Consider the following 16,411-nt stretch of genomic DNA (forward strand, 5'->3'; position numbering starts at 1 on the left):
ATCGAGATTGTATATCATCACCTTATGGTGCACTGTTCTCTTTTCGACAACAAACTCTTCAGGAAGGAACTTATTGTGTAAAAACATCCCTCTCCTCTGCCTTGGAGCACTCTGAGATTAAAAGTTAAATACAACCTCGTAGATAACAACAACACACTCTTCATTAGACATACAAAGCCAACTCATGTGGAGTTACATCAACCCAACAGCCTAGCCCTGTGGAGTTACATCACCCCAACAGCCTAGCCCTGTGGTGTTACATCACCCCAACAGCCTAGCCCTGTGGAGTTACATCACCCCAACAGCCTAGCCCTGTGGAGTTACATCAACCCAAAAGCCCAGCCCTGTGGAGTTACATCACCTCAACAGCCTAGCCCTGTGGAGTTACATCACCCCAACAGCCCAACCCTGTGGAGTTACATCACCCCAACAGCCTAGCCCTGTGGAGTTACATCACACCAACAGCCTAGCCCTGTGGAGTTACATCAACCCAACAGCCTAGCCCTGTGGAGTTACATCACCCCAACAGCCTAGCCCTGTGGAGTTACATCACCCCAACAGCCTAGCCCTGTGGAGTTACATCACCCCAACAGCCTAGCCCTGTGGAGTTACATCAACCCAACAGCCCAGCCCTGTGGAGTTACATCAACCCAACAGCCCAGCCCTGTGGAGTTACATCACACCAACAGCCTAGCCCTGTGGAGTTACATCACCCCAACAGCCTAGCCCTGTAGAGTTACATCAACCCAACAGCCTAGCCCTGTGGAGTTACATCACCCCAACAGCCTAGCCCTGTGGAGTTACATCACCCCAACAGCCCAGCCCTGTGGAGTTACATCACCCCAACAGCCTAGCCCTGTGGAGTTACATCACCCCAACAGCCTAGCCCTGTGGAGTTACATCACCCCAACAGCCCAGCCCTGTGGAGTTACATCAACCCAACAGCCCAGCCCTGTGGAGTTACATCACACCAACAGCCTAGCCCTGTGGAGTTACATCACCCCAACAGCCTAGCCCTGTGGAGTTACATCAACCCAACAGCCCAGCCCTGTGGAGTTACATCAACCCAACAGCCTAGCCCTGTGGAGTTACATCACCCCAACAGCCTAGCCCTGTGGAGTTACATCAACCCAACAGCCCAGCCCTGTGGAGTTACATCACCCCAACAGCCTAGCCCTGTGGAGTTACATCAACCCAACAGCCTAGCCCTGTGGAGTTACATCAACCCAACAGCCTAGCCCTAAAATACCTTCCAGTCTAGTTCCTCTGTTATACTAATATTTTCTGCTAGCTCCTCTCTGCCTCAGTGATGTGTCTGTCCCCTCAGTGACGTGTCTGTCTCCTCAGTGATGTGTCTGTCTCCTCAGTGACGTGTCTGTCCCCACAGTGACGTGTCTGTCCCCTCAGTGATGTGTCTGTCCCCTCAGTGACGTGTCTGTCCCCACAGTGACGTGTCTGTCCCCACAGTGACGTGTCTGTCCTCTCGGTGACGTGTCTGTCCCCTCAGTGATGTGTCTGTCCCCTCAGTGATGTGTCTGTCCCCTCATCCAGCAGCATACCACCCTGAATCCCACTGCTAGCTTGCCACTGAAGCTATGCAGGGTCAGTCCAGGTCGGTCCCTGGGTGGGAGACCAGATGCTGCTGGAAGTGGTGTTGGAGGAACAGTAGGAGGCAGTCTTTCCTCTGGTCTAAGGAGATCCCAATGCCCCAGGGCAGTTATTGGGGACATCACCCTGTGTAGAGTGCCGTCTTTCGGATGGGACTTCAAACGGGTGTCCTGACCTCTGTGGTTAATAAAGATCCCATGGCATTTATTGTAAATGTAGGGGAGTTAACCCCGGTGTCCTGGCTAAATTCCCAATCAGGCCTTCATACCATCATCGCCACCTAATCATCCCCAGTTTCTAATTGGCTCATTCATCCTCCTCTCCCCTGTAACTATTCCCCAGGTAGTTGCTGTAAATGAGAATGTGTTCTCAGTCAACTTAGCTGGTAAAATAAGGGTAAAATAAAAATATGTGTCTGTCTCCTCAGTGATGTGTCTGTCCCCACTGTGTTGAGCTAAACACCCACAGGCAACAGTACAACACCCTATAATACCTTCTATCTGTTCTGCCTTCTCCAGTAATGTTGAAGTAGAGAGAAGTAATGTTGAAGTAGAGAGGAGTAATATTGAAGTAGAGAGGAGGAATGCTCCAGTAATGTTGAAGTAGAGAGGAGGAATGCTCCAGTAATGTTGAAGTAGAGAGGAGGAATGTTGAAGTAGAGAGGAGGAATGCTCCAGTAATGTTGAAGTAGAGAGGAGGAATGTTCCAGTAATGTTGAAGTAGAGAGGAGGAATGCTCCAGTAATGTTGAAGTAGAGAGGAGGAATGCTCCAGTAATGTTGAAGTAGAGAGGAGGAATGTTCCAGTAATGTTGAAGTAGAGAGGAGGAATGTTCCAGTAATGTTGAAGTAGAGAGGAGGAATGTTCCAGTAATGTTGAAGTAGAGAGGAGGAATGCTCCAGTAATGTTGAAGTAGAGAGGAAGAATGTTCCAGTAATGTTGAAGTAGAGAGGAGGAATGCTCCAGTAATGTTGAAGTAGAGAGGAGGAATGCTCCAGTAATGTTGAAGTAGAGAGGAGGAATGCTCCAGTAATGTTGAAGTAGAGAGGAGGAATGTTCCAGTAATGTTGAAGTAGAGAGGAGGAATGTTCCAGTAATGTTGAAGTAGAGAGGAGGAATGTTCCAGTAATGTTGAAGTAGAGAGGAGGAATGTTCCAGTAATGTTGAAGTAGAGAGGAGGAATGCTCCAGTAATGTTGAAGTAGAGAGGAGGAATGTTCCAGTAATGTTGAAGTACATTTACATTTACATTTTAGTCATTTAGCAGACGCTCTTATCCAGAGCGACTTACAGGAGCAATTAGGGTTAAGTGCCTTGCTTAAGGGCACATCGACAGATTTTTCACCTAGTCGGCTCGGGGATTAGAACCAGCGACCTTTCGGTTACTGGCACAACGCTCTTACCCACTAAGCTACCTGCCGCCCCAGTAATGTTGAAGTAGAGAGGAGGAATGCTCCAGTAATGTTGAAGTAGAGAGGAGGAATGCTCCAGTAATGTTGAAGTAGAGAGGAGGAATGTTGAAGTAGAGAGGAGGAATGCTCCAGTAATGTTGAAGTAGAGAGGAGGAATGTTCCAGTAATGTTGAAGTAGAGAGGAGGAATGCTCCAGTAATGTTATCTCCTATAGGTTCTCTGAGATTATTAATGTCCCCAGTGGTAACTATTTACTCAGCAGACAACACTCTTAGTGACCAGATTTGTCTCCTCCCTATTAACCAACATTCTAATTGTTGTAATCTCCCATTCCAAGTCGACTGACGGAATTCTAATTTGGAGCTAAACTGTTCCAACTCACCCAGGCCCAATCAGACGAGTCATTACTGAGCGTAGTTATCCTCATATAAACCAACTATACACACACACACACACACAAAAACACACACACACACATACACACACACACACACACACACCGTTCTCATTCAGTGAACAGCTGTGGAGTGTGTTTATGATCCACAGGTGGATCATTATGCATCTATGGGGCTATAAAATAATATATGTGTTATGTTTTATCATCTCTCTAAATCGTTGGAAATCTCATGATGAAACAATGACCGGAAATATTTTATCAGACAGTTAAGGCTCGCTGGGGTGTGTTACCGTGGCTGTCTCCTGCAGATGGATGTCAAATTTAAACCCTCGGCTTAGCCCCAAATTACACTCTATTCCCTACATAGTGCACTACTTTTGACCAGAGCCCTATGGAGGCCCATAGTGCACTATGTGGTGAATAGGGTGTCATTTGGGACGTACCTGTTAATTACAGGGGTCATAACCGTGTATCCAGGCCCTGTCCCCAGCCAACATAGAGCATTCAGCTCATACAAAAGGAATCAACACTCATAGGATTTTAACAGAGAGAAAGAGGCGAAGGGTTAGGGTTTACTGTGCCCAAAATAAAACCATGAAGTGAGGAATGTATTTATTGCTAATTTGCTACGTGAGGCTTGTTTGATTGAATAGAAGCTTCGTAATGGTTAGGTTGTTACAAATGCACTGAAATAAGTAGACGCACGTGGCATTTCATGAAGTTCGAAAGTACTACTTTATATCAGTGTTGCTCACACGCATATCTTTTTTTTTTTCTTTTTTTTTTTTACCTTTATTTAACTAGGCAAGTCAGTTAAGAACAAATTCTTATTTACAATGATGGCCTACACCGGCCAAACCCGGACGACGCTGGGCCAATTGTGTGCCGCCCCTATGGGACTCCCAATCACGGCCGGTTGTGATACAGCATGGAATCGAACCAGGGTTTCTGTAGTGACGCCTCAAGCACTGAGATGCAGTGACTTAGACCGCTGTGCTTACTCGGGAACACTCATTGTCTAGAATGGACCCACATGATCTCGCCTTCTCCCGCCTGCCTTCCATCTTTGAGGACATTTATATTGTTAGAGTGGTCACTCGACCATCTTGTCAATACAATAGATGAATATTAAATGGTTACTTCGGAATTTTGGCAATGACGCCCTTTATCTACTTCCCCGGAGCAGTGGTGGAAACCCAACAGTCATACTTGAGTAAAAGTAAAGATGACTTAATAGAAAATGACTCAAGTAAAAGTGAAAGTCACCCAGTAAAATACTACTTGAGTGAAAGTTTAAAAGTATTTGGTTTTAAATGTACTTAAGTATCAAAAGTAAATGTAATCGCTAAAATATACTTACGTTATATTAAACAAACCAGAGGGCACCATTATTTAATTTTTTTTACGGATAGAAAGGGGCACATTCAAACACTCAGACGTCATTTACAAACAAAGCATTTGTGTTTAGTGATTCCGCCAGATCAGAGGCAGTTGGGATGACCAGGGATGTTCTCTTGATAAGTGTGTCAATTGGACCATTTTCTGTCCTGCTAAGCATTCAAAATGTAACAAGTACTTTTGGGTGTCAGGGAAAATGTATGGAGTAAAAAATTAAATAATTGTTTTTAGGAATGTAGTGAAGTAAAAGTAAAAGTTGTCAAAAATATAAATAGTAAAGTAAAGTACAGATACCAAAAAAAAAACTACTTAAGTAGTACTTTAAAGTATTTTTACTTAAGTACTTTACACCACTGCCCCAGAGTCAGATGAACTAGTGGATACCATTTGTATGTCTCTGTGTCCAGTATGAAGGAAGTTAGAGGTAGTTTTGCAAGCCTATGCTAACTAGCGTTAGCACAATGACTGGAAGACTATGGGTATCGCTAGCATGCTAGAGAGATATACACACACCTGTAAAGGGAAATAACGAACAAATAAAGATAAGCCATCTCTCTCACCGTCCCTGCACCTTGATGTCAGAGATGGCGTAGAAGTATCTGGACAGGTTGTTTTCATCTACCATGGTGGACCCGGTGGCCGGTTTCAGCAGCCGTATCCTCAGGTCCGTCACCGTGAAGAAGTCCCGGAGGTTCCTGGTGGTGTCCAGTTGACCGTACAGCGACGCCATGTTGTACAGCTGCAGCCCGGCGAACAATGCAAACCGGTCCTTGATCTCGAAGCGGACTGTTTTATCGTACTTCCACACGTAGCCACGGGAGTAGTCCTCAGTGCAGATGATGTCGAGGAGGGTTCGCTGGGTCAGCTCGTTGACCGTCTTGGGCTCCATGGTGAAGGCGTCGAGGCAGTCGGTAGCGTAGAACTGGTAAGGGGTCCAGGTTTTACCGTAGTCTAGCGATTTCTCCAGAAGCATCTGCTCAGGGCGGCCGGACTCGAAGGTGAGGACGATGTCGTCGGTCAACTCGATGGTCTTGTTCCAGGACAGAGTGATGTTGACCTCCAGGGGTTTGGGGTACTTCTTCCAGGAACTGGACTGCCAGAAGGTTGTGGGGTTGCGGCCCTCGAAGTCGAACATGAGCTCTGGAGGGTGGGCTAGTTCTTCTGTGGTGGCGTCACACTCGTTGTTGCACATGTAAGGGTTTTCCTGTGGGAAAATAGAGGTAGAGGCAGTTAAAACCTTATTAACTTACCCGGTATTTAAGTGTGTCTATTTGGGTCAGGGTTTCAACATATCTGCAATCTATTCTGGACTGACAGGGACTCATTCAGGTACTCATTCACACACCTGTACACTAGTGGTGTCGCCCACTGCTGGTAGAGAAGTGTAACTGCACAATATTACAACCCTGCTACTTAGTATAATACAGTCCTGTATTCTATCCACCCCTGTCCTCTACATAGTCTAATACTGTCCTGTATTCTATCAACCCCTGTCCTCTACATAGTCTAATACTGTCCTGTATTCTATCCACCCCTGTCCTCTACATAGTATAATATAGTCCTGTATTCTATCCACCCCTGTCCTCTACATAGTATAATATAGTCCTGTATTCTATCCACCCCTGTCCTCTACATAGTCTAATACTGTCCTGTATTCTGTCCACCCCTGTCCTCTACATAGTCTAATACTGTCCTGTATTCTGTCCACCCCTGTCCTCTACATAGTATAATATAGTCCTGTATTCTATCCACCCCTCTCCTCTACATAGTATAATATAGTCCTGTATTCTATCCACCCCTGTCCTCTACATAGTATAATATAGTCCTGTATTCTATCCACCCCTGTCCTCTACATAGTCTAATACTGTCCTGTATTCTGTCCACCCCTGTCCTCTACATAGTATAATATAGTCCTGTATTCTATCCACCCCTGTCCTCTACATAGTCTAATACTGTCCTGTATTCTGTCCACCCCTGTCCTCTACATAGTCTAATACTGTCCTGTATTCTGTCCACCCCTGTCCTCTACTTAGTATAATATAGTCCTGTATTCTATCCACCCCTGTCCTCTACATAGTATAATATAGTCCTGTATTCTATCCACCCCTGTCCTCTACATAGTATAATATAGTCCTGTATTCTATCCACCCCTGTCCTCTACATAGTCTAATACTGTCCTGTATTCTGTCCACCCCTGTCCTCTACATAGTCTAATACTGTCCTGTATTCTGTCCACCCCTGTCCTCTACTTAGTATAATATAGTCCTGTATTCTATCCACCCCTGTCCTCTACATAGTCTAATACTGTCCTGTATTCTATCCACCCCTGTCCTCTACATAGTATAATATAGTCCTGTATTCTATCCACCCCTGTCCTCTACTTAGTATAATACAGTCCTGTATTCTATCCACCCCTGTCCTCTACATAGTATAATACGGTCCTGTATTCTATCCACCCCTGTCCTCTACATAGTATAATACTGTCCTGTATTCTATCCACCCCTGTCCTCTACATAGTATAATACTGTCCTGTATTCTATCCACCCCTGTCCTCTACATAGTATAATACTGTCCTGTATTCTATCCACCCCTGTCCTCTACATAGTATAATACTGTCCTGTATTCTATCCACCCCTGTCCTCTACATAGTATAATATAGTCCTGTATTCTATCCACCCCTGTCCTCTACATAGTCTAATACTGTCCTGTATTCTATCCACCCCTGTCCTCTACATAGTATAATACTGTCCTGTATTCTGTCCACCACTCTGGTAGGTCTCTAGTCGATTCTACCACCCAAATTGCCTGTATGATTTATATTCCTGCTGTTCCTCTAGTGGAGATGGGAGAAGAATCCTCAATGACTACCTCTCATGAAACACACAGCTGAGAGATATACATATTTTTGCCTGCACAACCGAGCCCCAGCACGACTCTCAGTATGTTTGTTTGTGTGCTACCTGTGTGTGTGTGTGTGTGTTGTGTGTTTGTGTGTATGAGAGAGAGTGTTTTTAAACACACTCATATTGACATTCATCTCACCTCTAGTCTATATAACATTGAGGCCAGCAGCAGATGAGATTTTGATCAACTATAAACGTCTAGTCTAGCCTGTCATAATTTCAGAATGCTAATGCTGGCTATTTAAAATGTGAACAGTATTTACCATTATTGTTGTGGCAGTGTGATTATGAGGTTATGATACATCCAACACATTTCAAACCAGACTTCATGTTTAACAAGAGGCATGTTCACTACAGCACAGAATACTCATAACGCTGCAACCAATATTGTTTCAGGAAATAAATGAAATAGGTTGAACTCAAATACAGGTTTGACTGCTTATTCATTACCCACGAAGGACTGGGCATCCTGTATTTCAGATGGTTATGTTTGGACATCAGTACATTTGATACATTGCAAGATGAGAGTCAAGATTCTTCAAGATAGGATCCTATCTAGCCAGGCCCCATTGGTGTGTTATCGGGAACATGTCACCTGGCCTCTGCTCCTACTGATGTTAGATAAGGATAAGGACTACCTGATAAGGCTGAACATGTCTGTGGTGTCCTGGGTCAGTAGGGTTGGCTGACTGAGGTAAGTGGTAAGTGGTTTTGTTTCCATGACTACCACCTAATAGGTGTTGGGTGATACCATTCTTATTAGAGAGAGTTACGTTGAGACATGAGAGAGAGATGGAAGGAAGGAAGGGAGTGGTAGCAGGGGAAGGAAGAGATAGATAAGAGAAAACAAGGGGGCAGAGACGGTCAGAGGACGAAGGAGAGAGGAAGACGGTCAGAGGAGGAGGGAGAGAGGGAGACAGTCAGAGGAGGAGGGAGAGAGGGAGACAGTCAGAGGAGGAGGGAGAGAGGAAGACAGTCAGAGGAGGAGGGAGAGAGAGAGACAGAGGAAGGAGTGGATGTGAGAGACAATAGAGAGATGGAGGGAGAGAGAGACAGAGGAGGGAGTGGATGTGAGAGACTATAGAGAGATGGAGGGAGAGAGAGAGAGACAGAGGAGGGAGTGGATGTGAGAGACTATAGAGAGATGGAGGGAGAGAGAGAGAGACAGAGGAGGGAGTGGATGTGAGAGACTAGAGAGATGGAGGGAGAGAGAGAGACAGAGGAGGGAGTGGATGTGAGAGACAGTAGAGAGATGGAGGGAGAGAGAGAGACAGAGGAGGGAGTGGATGTGAGAGACAGTAGAGAGATGGAGGGAGAGAGAGACAGAGGAGGGAGTGGATGTGAGACAATAGAAAGATGGTTCAGGGACAGTAATAGGAAAGTAGTTGTTGGTTCAGTGTGATGAGGTGGTGTTGAAGGAGTCAGGCGCAGGAGGGTAAATCACAGAAGAACAGGCTTTAATCCCCAAAATACAGGTTTACGCAGAAATGCACAAAAACAGGCGCACTGGAAAATACATTGCACACAGGAAATACTCCTGTCGATACAAAATACACGAGCTCCACCGAGCTTCACTAACCTCCACATTACACAATCACCCACACAGACAAGGAAGCAGAGGGAACACTTATACAATGACTAATGAGGGAATAACGACCAGGTGTGTGTGATTGAAGACAAGACAAATGGAGTGATGATAAATGGATCGGCAGTTGCTAGTAAGCCGGTGACGCCGAACGCCGAAACCTGCCCGAACAAGGAGGGGAGGCAGCCTCGGCGGAAGTCGTGACACAGAAATAGTAATATGTAGGTAGTTGTTGGTTCAGGGACAGTAATAGGTAGGTAGTTGTTGGTTCAGGGACAGTAATAGGTAGGTAGTTGTTGGTTCAGGGACAGTAATAGGTAGGTAGTTGTTGGTTCAGGGACAGTAATAGGTAGGTAGTTGTTGGTTCAGGGACAGTAATAGGTAGGTAGTTGTTGGTTCAGGGACAGTAATATATAGGTAGTTGTTGGTTCAGGGACAGTAATAGGTAGGTAGTTGTTGGTTCAGGGACAGTAATAGGTAGGTAGTTGTTGGTAGGTAGTTGTTGGTTCAGGGACAGTAATAGGTAGGTAGTTGTTGGTTCAGGGACAGTAATAGGTAGGTAGTTGTTGGTTCAGAGCCAATAAAAGGTAGGTAGTTGTTGGTTCAGGGTCAGTAATAGGTAGGTAGTTGTTGGTTCAGGGACAGTAATAGGTAGGTAGTTGTTGGTTCAGGGACATGAATAGGTAGGTAGTTGTTGGTTCAGGGACAGTAATATGTAGGTAGTTGTTGGTTCAGAGCCAATAAAAGGTAGGTAGTTGTTCGTTCAGGGACAGTAATATGTAGGTAGTTGTTGGTTCAGGGACAGAAATAGGTAGGTAGTTGTTGGTAGATAGTTGTTGGTTCAGGGACAGTAATAGGTAGGTAGTTGTTGGTAGGTAGTTGTTGGTTCAGAGCCAATAAAAGGTAGGTAGTTGTTGGTTCAGGGACAGTAATATGTAGGTAGTTGTTGGTTCAGGGACAGAAATAGGTAGGTAGTTGTTGGTTGGTAGTTGTTGGTTCAGGGACAGTAATAGGTAGGTAGTTGTTGGTTCAGGGTCAGTAATATGTAGGTAGTTGTTGGTTCAGGGCCAATAAAAGGTAGGTAGTTGTTGGTTCAGGGACAGTAATATGTAGGTAGTTGTTGGTTGATGGACAGAAATAGGTAGGTAGTTGTTGGTAGGTAGTTGTTGGTTCAGGGACAGTAATAGGTAGGTAGTTGTTGGTAGGTAGTTGTTGGTTCAGAGACAATAATAGGTAGCTAGTTGTTGGTAGGTAGTTGTTATTGGTTCAGGGACAGTAATAGGTAGGTAGTTGTTGTTTCAGGGACAGTAATAGGAAGGTAGTTGTTGGTAGGTAGTTGTTGGTTCAGGGACAGTAAAAGGTAGGTAGTTGTTGGTTAAGATACAATAATAGGTAGGTAGTTGTTGGTAGGTAGTTGTTCGTTCAAGGACAGTAATATGTAGGTAGTTGTTGGTAGGTAGTTGTTGGTTCAGGGACAGTAATAGGAAGGTAGTTGTTGGTAGGTAGTTGGTGGTTGAGGGACAGTAATAGGTAGGTAGTTGTTGGTAGGTAGTTGTTGGTTCAGGGACAGTAATAGGTAGGTAGTTGATGGAAGGTAGTTGTTCGTTCAAGGACATTAATATGTAGGTAGTTATTGGTAGGTAGTTGTTGGCTCATGGACAGAAACAGGTAGGTAGTTGTAGGTAGGTAGTTATTGGTTCAGGGACAATAAAAGGTAGGTAGTTGTTGGTTCAGGGACAGTAATAGGTAGGTAGTTGTTGGTTCAGGGACAGTAATAGGTAGGTAGTTGTTGGTTCAGGGACAGTAATAGGTAGGTTGTTGTTGGTTCAGGTTCAGTAATAGGTAGGTAGATGTTGGTTCAGGTTCAGTAATATGTAGGTAGTTGTTGGTTCAGAGACGTAGTAGGTAGGTAGTTGTTGGTAGGTAGTTGCTGGTTCAGAGACGTAATAGGTAAGTAGTAATTGGTTCAGGGACAGTAATATATAGGTAGTTGTTGGTTCACGGTCAATAATAGGTAGGTAGTTGTTGGTTCAGGGACAGTAATAGGTAAATAGTTGTTGGTAGGTAGTTGTTGGTTCAGAGACGTAATAGGTAGGTAGTTGTTGGTAGGTAGTTGCTGGTTCAGAAATGTAATAGGTAAGTAGTTATTGGTTCAGGGACAGTAATATATAGGTAGTTGTTGGTTCAAGGACAGTAATTGGTAGGTAGTTGTTGGTTCAGGGACAGTAATAGGTAGGTAGTTGTTGGTTCAGGGACAGTAATAGATAGGTAGTTGTTGGTTCAGGGACAGAAATAAGTAGGTAGATATTGGTAGGTAGTTGTTGGTTCAGGGACAGTAAAAGGTAGGTAGTTGTTGTTTCAAGGACAGTAATAGGTAGGTAGTTGTTTGTGCAAGGACAGAAATAGGTAGGTAGTTGTTGGTAGGTAGTTTTTGGTTCAGGGACAGTAATAAGTAGGTAGTTGTTGGTTCAGGGAGGGTAATAGGTAGGTATTTGTTGGTAGGTAGTTGTTGGTTCAGGGACAGTAAAAAGTAAGTAGTTGTTGGTAAGTAGTTGTTGGTTCAGAGACAGTAATATGTAGCTAGTTGTTGGTAGGTAGTTGTTGGTTCTGGGACAGTAATAGGTAGGTAGTTGTTCGTTCATGGACAGTAATAGGTAGGTAGTTGTTGGTAGGTAGTTGTTGGTTCAGAGACGTAATAGGTAGTTGTTATTGGTTCAGGGACAGTAATAGGTAGGTAGTTGTTGTTTCAGGGACAGTAATAGGAAGGTAGTTGTTGGTAGGTAGTTGTTGGTTCAGGGACAGTAAAAGGTAGGTAGTTGTTGGTTAAGATACAATAATAGGTAGGTAGTTGTTGGTAGGTAGTTGTTCGTTCAAGGACAGTAATATGTAGGTAGTTGTTGGTAGGTAGTTGTTGGTTCAGGGACAGTAATAGGAAGGTAGTTGTTGGTAGGTAGTTGGTGGTTGAGGGACAGTAATAGGTAGGTAGTTGTTGGTAGGTAGTTGTTGGTTCAGGGACAGTAATAGGTAGGTAGTTGATGGAAGGTAGTTGTTCGTTCAAGGACATTAATATGTAGGTAGTTATTGGTAGGTAGTTGTTGGCTCATGGACAGAAACAGGTAGGTAGTTGTAGGTAGGTAGTTATTGGTTCAGGGACAATAAAAGGTAGGTAGTTGTTGGTTCAGGGACAGTAATAGGTAGGTAGTTGTTGGTTCAGGGACATTAATAGGTAGGTAGTTGTTGGTTCAGGGACAGTAATAGGTAGGTTGTTGTTGGTTCAGGTTCAGTAATAGGTAGGTAGATGTTGGTTCAGGTTCAGTAATATGTAGGTAGTTGTTGGTTCAGAGACGTAGTAGGTAGGTAGTTGTTGGTAGGTAGTTGCTGGTTCAGAGACGTAATAGGTAAGTAGTAATTGGTTCAGGGACAGTAATATATAGGTAGTTGTTGGTTCACGGTCAATAATAGGTAGGTAGTTGTTGGTTCAGGGACAGTAATAGGTAAATAGTTGTTGGTAGGTAGTTGTTGGTTCAGAGACGTAATAGGTAGGTAGTTGTTGGTAGGTAGTTGCTGGTTCAGAAATGTAATAGGTAAGTAGTTATTGGTTCAGGGACAGTAATATATAGGTAGTTGTTGGTTCAAGGACAGTAATTGGTAGGTAGTTGTTGGTTCAGGGACAGTAATAGGTAGGTAGTTGTTGGTTCAGGGACAGTAATAGATAGGTAGTTGTTGGTTCAGGGACAGAAATAAGTAGGTAGATATTGGTAGGTAGTTGTTGGTTCAGGGACAGTAAAAGGTAGGTAGTTGTTGTTTCAAGGACAGTAATAGGTAGGTAGTTGTTTGTGCAAGGACAGAAATAGGTAGGTAGTTGTTGGTAGGTAGTTTTTGGTTCAGGGACAGTAATAAGTAGGTAGTTGTTGGTTCAGGGAGGGTAATAGGTAGGTATTTGTTGGTAGGTAGTTGTTGGTTCAGGGACAGTAAAAAGTAAGTAGTTGTTGGTAAGTAGTTGTTGGTTCAGAGACAGTAATATGTAGCTAGTTGTTGGTAGGTAGTTGTTGGTTCTGGGACAGTAATAGGTAGGTAGTTGTTCGTTCATGGACAGTAATAGGTAGGTAGTTGTTGGTAGGTAGTTGTTGGTTCAGAGACGTAATAGGTAGGTAGTTATTGGTTCAGGGACAGTAATATATAGGTTGTTGTTGGTTCAGGGACAGTAATAGGTAGGTAGTTATTGGTTCAGGGACAGTAATAGGTAGGTAGTTGTTGGTTCAGGGTCAATAATAGGTAGGTAGTTGTTGGTAGGTAGTTGTTGGTTCAGGGACAGTAATAGGTAGGTAGTTGTTGGTTCAGGGTCAATAATAGGTAGGTAGTTGTTGGTAGGTAGTTGTTGGTTCAGGGTCAATAATAGGTAGGTAGTTGTTGGTTCAGGGACAGTAATAGGTAGGTAGTTGTTGGTTCAGGGACAGTAATATATAGGTAGTTGTTGGTTCAGAGCCAATAAAAGGTAGGTAGTTGTTGGTTCAGGGACAGTAATAGGTAGGTAGTTGTTGGTTCAGGGACACTTATAGGTAGGCAGTTGTTGGTTCAGGGACAGTAATAGGTAGGTAGTTGTTGGTTCAGGGACAGTAATAGGTAGCTAGTAATTGGTTCAGGGACAGTAATAGGTAGGTAGTTGTTGGTTCAGGGAATGTAATAGGTAGGTCATGTTTGGTATGTAGTTGTTGGTTCAGGGACAGTAATAGGTAGGTAGTTGTTGGTTCAGGGAATGTAATAGGTAGGTCATTGTTGGTATGTAGTTGTTGGTTCAGGGACAGTAATAGGTAGGTAGTTGTTGGTTCAGGGACAGTAATAGGTATCTAGTAATTGGTTCAGGGACAGTAATAGGTAGGTAGTTGTTGGTTCGGGGAATGTAATAGGTAGGTCATTGTTGGTATGTAGTTGTTGGTTCAGGGACAGTAATAGGTAGGTAGTTGTTGGTTCAGGGACAGGAATAGGTAGGTAGTTGTTGGTTCAGGGACAGTAATATGTAGGTAGTTGTTGGTTCAGAGCCAATAAAAGGTAGGTAGTTGTTGGTTCAGGGACAGTAATATGTAGGTAGTTGTTGGTTCAGGGACAGAAATAGGTAGGTAGTTGTTGGTAGGTAGTTGTTGGTTCAGGGACAGTAATAGGTAGGTAGTTGTTGGTAGGTAGTTGTTGGTTCAGAGCCAATAAAAGGTAGGTAGTTGTTGGTAGGTAGTTGCTGGTTCAGAAATGTAATAGGTAAGTAGTTATTGGTTCAGGGACAGTAATATATAGGTAGTTGTTGGTTCAAGGACAGTAATTGGTAGGTAGTTGTTGGTTCAGGGACAGTAATAGGTAGGTAGTTGTTGGTTCAGGGACAGTAATAGATAGGTAGTTGTTGGTTCAGGGACAGAAATAAGTAGGTAGATATTGGTAGGTAGTTGTTGGTTCAGGGACAGTAAAAGGTAGGTAGTTGTTGTTTCAAGGACAGTAATAGGTAGGTAGTTGTTTGTGCAAGGACAGAAATAGGTAGGTAGTTGTTGGTAGGTAGTTTTTGGTTCAGGGACAGTAATAAGTAGGTAGTTGTTGGTTCAGGGAGGGTAATAGGTAGGTATTTGTTGGTAGGTAGTTGGTGGTTCAGGGACAGTAAAAAGTAAGTAGTTGTTGGTAAGTAGTTGTTGGTTCAGAGACAGTAATATGTAGCTAGTTGTTGGTAGGTAGTTGTTGGTTCTGGGACAGTAATAGGTAGGTAGTTGTTCGTTCATGGACAGTAATAGGTAGGTAGTTGTTGGTAGGTAGTTGTTGGTTCAGAGACGTAATAGGTAGGTAGTTATTGGTTCAGGGACAGTAATATATAGGTTGTTGTTGGTTCAGGGACAGTAATAGGTAGGTAGTTATTGGTTCAGGGACAGTAATAGGTAGGTAGTTGTTGGTTCAGGGTCAATAATAGGTAGGTAGTTGTTGGTAGGTAGTTGTTGGTTCAGGGACAGTAATAGGTAGGTAGTTGTTGGTTCAGGGTCAATAATAGGTAGGTAGTTGTTGGTAGGTAGTTGTTGGTTCAGGGTCAATAATAGGTAGGTAGTTGTTGGTTCAGGGACAGTAATAGGTAGGTAGTTGTTGGTTCAGGGACAGTAATATATAGGTAGTTGTTGGTTCAGAGCCAATAAAAGGTAGGTAGTTGTTGGTTCAGGGACAGTAATAGGTAGGTAGTTGTTGGTTCAGGGACACTTATAGGTAGGCAGTTGTTGGTTCAGGGACAGTAATAGGTAGGTAGTTGTTGGTTCAGGGATAGTAATAGGTTGCTAGTAATTGGTTCAGGGACAGTAATAGGTAGGTAGTTGTTGGTTCAGGGAATGTAATAGGTAGGTCATGTTTGGTATGTAGTTGTTGGTTCAGGGACAGTAATAGGTAGGTAGTTGTTGGTTCAGGGAATGTAATAGGTAGGTCATTGTTGGTATGTAGTTGTTGGTTCAGGGACAGTAATAGGTAGGTAGTTGTTGGTTCAGGGACAGTAATAGGTATCTAGTAATTGGTTCAGGGACAGTAATAGGTAGGTAGTTGTTGGTTCGGGGAATGTAATAGGTAGGTCATTGTTGGTATGTAGTTGTTGGTTCAGGGACAGTAATAGGTAGGTAGTTGTTGGTTCAGGGACAGGAATAGGTAGGTAGTTGTTGGTTCAGGGACAGTAATATGTAGGTAGTTGTTGGTTCAGAGCCAATAAAAGGTAGGTAGTTGTTGGTTCAGGGACAGTAATATGTAGGTAGTTGTTGGTTCAGGGACAGAAATAGGTAGGTAGTTGTTGGTAGGTAGTTGTTGGTTCAGGGACAGTAATAGGTAGGTAGTTGTTGGTAGGTAGTTGTTGGTTCAGAGCCAATAAAAGGTAGGTAGTTGTTGGTTCAGGGACAGTAATATGTAGGTAGTTGTTGGTTCAGGGACAGAAATAGGTAGGTAGTTGTTGGTTGGTAGTTGTTGGTTCAGGGACAGTAATAGGTAGGTAGTTGTTGGTTCAGGGTCAGTAATATGTAGGTAGTTGTTGGTTCAGGGCCAATAAAAGGTAGGTAGTTGTTGGTTCAGGGACAGTAATATGTAGGTAGTTGTTGGTTCAGGGACAGAAATAGG

The 16,411-nt window shown here is 43.7% G+C and overlaps 1 protein-coding gene across 1 annotated transcript in view; it reads right to left on the reverse strand.

Annotated features, from left to right (window-relative positions):
• LOC311146332 (netrin-G1-like) overlaps positions 1 to 16,411 on the reverse strand; it is a gene marked incomplete at both ends in the record, with an annotated part of 183,454 nt that overhangs the window by 77,802 nt on the left and 89,241 nt on the right. Inside the window, one exon of the mRNA XM_084182817.1 lies at positions 5,374 to 6,017. Within this exon, the coding sequence (XP_084038943.1) occupies positions 5,374 to 6,017 (644 nt within the window). The remainder of the gene's footprint in view (positions 1 to 5,373; positions 6,018 to 16,411) is intronic.

Source organism: Coregonus lavaretus (genome assembly GCF_964263955.1).
Source record: "Coregonus lavaretus genome assembly, chromosome: 19".
Classification (NCBI taxonomy): domain Eukaryota; kingdom Metazoa; phylum Chordata; class Actinopteri; order Salmoniformes; family Salmonidae; genus Coregonus; species Coregonus lavaretus.